The sequence below is a fragment of the Salmo salar genome, chromosome ssa14 (genome assembly GCF_905237065.1).
Source record: "Salmo salar chromosome ssa14, Ssal_v3.1, whole genome shotgun sequence".
Classification (NCBI taxonomy): Eukaryota; Metazoa; Chordata; class Actinopteri; order Salmoniformes; family Salmonidae; genus Salmo; species Salmo salar.
In genome coordinates, this window is record NC_059455.1 from 8,920,576 (window position 1) to 8,924,618 (window position 4,043).

The 4,043-nt window shown below is 38.9% G+C and overlaps 1 protein-coding gene across 1 annotated transcript; it reads left to right on the plus strand.

Moving 5' to 3' along the window:
* Positions 1-795: 795 nt before the first annotated feature.
* LOC106568721 (leptin receptor gene-related protein) lies at positions 796-3,744 on the plus strand. Its single transcript, XM_014139301.2, has 4 exons — positions 796-1,077; positions 2,187-2,262; positions 2,547-2,733; positions 3,168-3,744. Exons 1-4 carry the CDS (start codon positions 1,062-1,064, stop codon positions 3,276-3,278), a joined length of 390 nt encoding a protein of 129 aa, XP_013994776.1. The 5' UTR covers positions 796-1,061; the 3' UTR covers positions 3,279-3,744.
* Positions 3,745-4,043: the final 299 nt, after the last annotated feature.

Genomic DNA, 4,043 nt, shown 5'->3' on the forward strand with positions numbered 1-4,043 from the left:
TATTGGTTATTTAGTCAATCAATAAAGTGGAAACAACAGTACGTTTTTACGTTCTGGAACGTTCAACTGTACGGAAATGGTGCTATACTGAACGGCCAGTTAAAAAACGGGGAGGGGACACTGTCAGCATGGCCACTCACTTTTAAATACGTCAGTCATTGCTTCAAGCCGCACCAAACCAACCGGCACAAGCGTATCTCAAAATGAGTTCAAGAACGTAAAATAACATTTTGGTGTAGTTCAGTACAAACCGTTACGCAAAGTAGAAAGCGTTCAAGCGAACTGAACGCACCCCAGAATGAACCATTGTTGGCAAGCAGTAAATATTTCAGAACAACTATGACTGAATTATTATCCTTACACTTTCAAAAATACTAGTCGAATAAGACATGGGAGAGATGACGAATTTTGGCTGAGATTTATTTATAGACTAATACAAAAATCAGTAGCGGATTTGGGTACGGGCGACATGTAGTAATGTAGGCTAAACTGACAAAGGAGCAAAGAGCAGAAATCTGAACTAGCAAGCATGTCGCAGCAGTGAAGAACCCGAAAGGGGGAGAATTCTGGCGGGGGGAGATTTTCGGCACAACACCGGAAAGCCATGCTTTGTTATGATTCTGAGTGGCCACAAAGCTAGCAACAATGAAGCATATGGGGCGTCGTTGGTGGCTCGTTTCAGCTAGTTTTACTTGTTCTTCATAACATGTCTTGTTTTGACTGATTTCATGTCAATGCTAATATGGCGAAAATTCACTAGCTAACTAACCAACACTGTAACGATGTATTTGAGAGACAAGTGTTCATTGTGCAAATTTGTTGTTTTCAATAAACATTAGGAAACGAAATATAGTTTACACGTTGTCAATAATATAAGCCAACCCTGTCTGAATTGCCCCATTGTTGCGCAAGAGTCGGTATTAGAAACAGCTCCTTTAAGAAAGTCAGTTGATGCAAAGTAAAAGTTCCAAGGAGGAAATAGGAAGTCAGTCTCAAATGTCAACACAACAATCAAAGCTCAAAGAAGAGGAACTGACAGAACATTTAAGACCTTTAGTACAATGGCGGGTATTAAAGGTAAAAAAACTAAAAACTATATGTACTTGCTCTACAAAACTCTTTAACTTGTTTCCATAAAATGTTTTCCCGCCACTGGTAAATCAAGTGTAACATTGTCTGTATTGAGTCCACGTACGACCACTTGTTACTGTCACATATCACGTTTGGTTTGTCGTGATACATTGACCGTGCACTCAGTGGTGGAAAATGTACTCAATTGTCATACTTGAGAAAAAGTAAAGATACCTAATTAACAGAAAATGACTCAAGTAAAAGTGAAAGTCACCCAGTAATTACTACTTATGTAAAAGTCTAAAATTATTTGGTTTTAAATATAGTTAAGTATCAAAAGTATTTGTAATTGCTAAAATATACTTAAGTATCAACAATAAAAGTATAAATCGTTTAAAATATTTACGGGTAGCCAGGGGCACACTCCAGTTCTCTTGATTAGTGCGTGAATTTGACCATTTTCATGTCCTGCTAAGCATAAAAAATGTGACGAGTACTTTTGGGTGTGAGGGAAAATATATGGAGTTAAAAGTACATAATTTTCTTTAGGAATTTAGTGAAGTAAAAGTTGTCAAAAATAGTAAAGTACAGATACTCGACTGACTTAAGTAGTACTTTAAAGTATTTTTACTTAAGTACTTTACAGCACTGCATGCATGTTTATTTGTCCAGTATTGAAATATAACAAAAGGATACAAATTACTTGTGAATTTCCCAACATTGATGATTCAAGTATGATTTATTGGGCTACTTGAGAATGATGTGCTTATAATTTCACAATAGAGGGGGGTGGAAGCCAATCCACACTGAAAACTGTGAACCAACTCTTTCTTGAGGGACTACCAAAGATAAGATAATGTAACTTAATTGTGTCTGTAACATTTGTCTTTTTATTTACTTTCATGATGGCAGAACCTTATTATTAGTATAAAACACTGTTATAAGTTGTATATGTCATAACCTTGAGTATTTGAAATAGCCTACTTAACTCCCTTGCCCTGGATGGGACATTTGGCTCCTTAGAGTGGTAGACTATTGAGTAGAATCTATCTTGCTAAGTACGCTGTCTCTAAAGTTATAACTACCTCAACATTTCTGTTTTTGTCATCCTATAGCGCTGGTTGGGTTGTCCTTCAGTGGAGCCATTGGCTTGACATTCCTCCTGTTGAGCTGTGCCTTGGAGCAATATGGGTACGCATTTGCCCCCTACCTCAAATCTGTGAGACACTCTTGCTAAATGGGACAACATGAGGAAGTTAACTATGTAACTAACTGAGATGCAATGCCTATATTAGTGTCACGTTTTACCCCAAGGTGGTTAACCCTATTGGAGCAGTGGTTAGTGGGTTTGCATGTGGGCTGGGTGACCGGGGTTTGAGACCCACAATAGGTCTTACACTGATGGCGTTTGCTATGATCTGAATCTGTGACAAATAAACTAGATGAATGTTAACACAACTGATTTGTTTTCACAGGGTGTACTGGCCCCTCTTCGTCCTTTTCTTCTACGTACTCTCTCCTATCCCCACCTTTATATCCAGAAGGCTCAGTGATGACAGTGATGTGGCCAGCAACGCATGCAGAGAGCTGGCATACTTCTTCACTACAGGAATTGTGGTATCTGCATTCGCGCTTCCCATCATAATGGCCCGGGTTGCAGTAGTGAGTCCTGATATTGTCAATGGCCAATGACTGTCATGTATTGGGTTTAGTTGCTTTATGCCATGAATAACTGGTTCAGGGTCAGTTTAACTGTTGAATCTCATAATGGTTATAATGACTTGGATAGGGAGAGCTGAACTTAGATTACATGTAGTTGTGAAGGGTAGATAGTACAAGTCCCGATGATACCTAATACTAGCTAAGGTGACTGAAGGTGGTTAGTACACCTGTAATGTGTATCTAATAAATGCAATTATGACACTTTCACTAGTTGTGTCCTATCTAGGTTGTGTTCATGTCACACAACAGAAAACATTTTCAAATGTTTTGCAACAGAGAATGAAAATGAACCTTTCTTATTTGACAAGCCCAGGTAGTTTCAGTTCGTTTTCTTCTGTTTGGTGCCCAATGAACATTATCCTGTTCTCTTGCAGATCCAGTTGGGGGCCTGTGGCCTGGTGATGGCCGCCAACGTTGTCATCTTCCTCACCATCCTTGGCTTCTTCCTGGTGTTTGGAGGGGGAGACGACTTTAGCTGGGAGTAGTGGTAGACCGTCTGTGAATCTCTGGCCAAACAGAGCCACAATCCCAAATGGACCCCTAGACCCTATGCACTTGTGGAGATCTGAGAGGATTTGACAGGTGTAAGTAATATGGTAATAGCTCCATCTTGCCCTCTGATAGGCTTGCTAGGTGGAAGTTTCACCATATTGCTTATACCAGTCAAATCTTCTCTGATCTCCACAAGTGCATGCGGTGTAGGATCTAGGGGTCGATTTGAGATTAGGCAATCTGAAGACTGGATAGGTATAAGCATGTGGTGAAATATCACCAAGGGAAGAGTGGTTGTTTCTGGACAGGACCCACCTCTCTACAATCATGTATGTATGTATGTATGTATGTATGTATGTATGTATGTATGTTACAAAACTATAGTTTGTTAACAAGAAATTTGTGAAGTGGTTGAAAATGAGTTTTAATGACTCCAACTGTATGTATGTATGTATGTATGCATGCACGCACATGCATGCATACAGTTGAAGTCATTAAAACTCATTTTCAACCACTTCACAAATTTCTTGTTAACAAGTTATAGTTTTGGCAAGTTGGTTAGGACATCTACTTTGTACATGACACAAGTCATTTTTCCAACAATTGTTTACAGACAGATTATTTCATTTAAAATTCACTCTATCACAATTCCAGTTGGTCAGATGTTTACATACACTAAGTTGACTGTGACTTTAAACAGCTTGGAAAATTCCAGAAAATGATGTCATGGCTTTAGAAGTTTCTGTTAGCCTAATTGA

Excerpts from the sequence above, each read along its gene's own strand:
- LOC106568721 (XM_014139301.2), top strand. Across the intron at positions 2,263-2,546 it reads TGTGCCTTGGAGCAATATGG|GGTGTACTGGCCCCTCTTCG; the intron begins GTACGCATTTGC and ends TTGTTTTCACAG. Across the intron at positions 2,734-3,167 it reads TAATGGCCCGGGTTGCAGTA|ATCCAGTTGGGGGCCTGTGG; the intron begins GTGAGTCCTGAT and ends GTTCTCTTGCAG.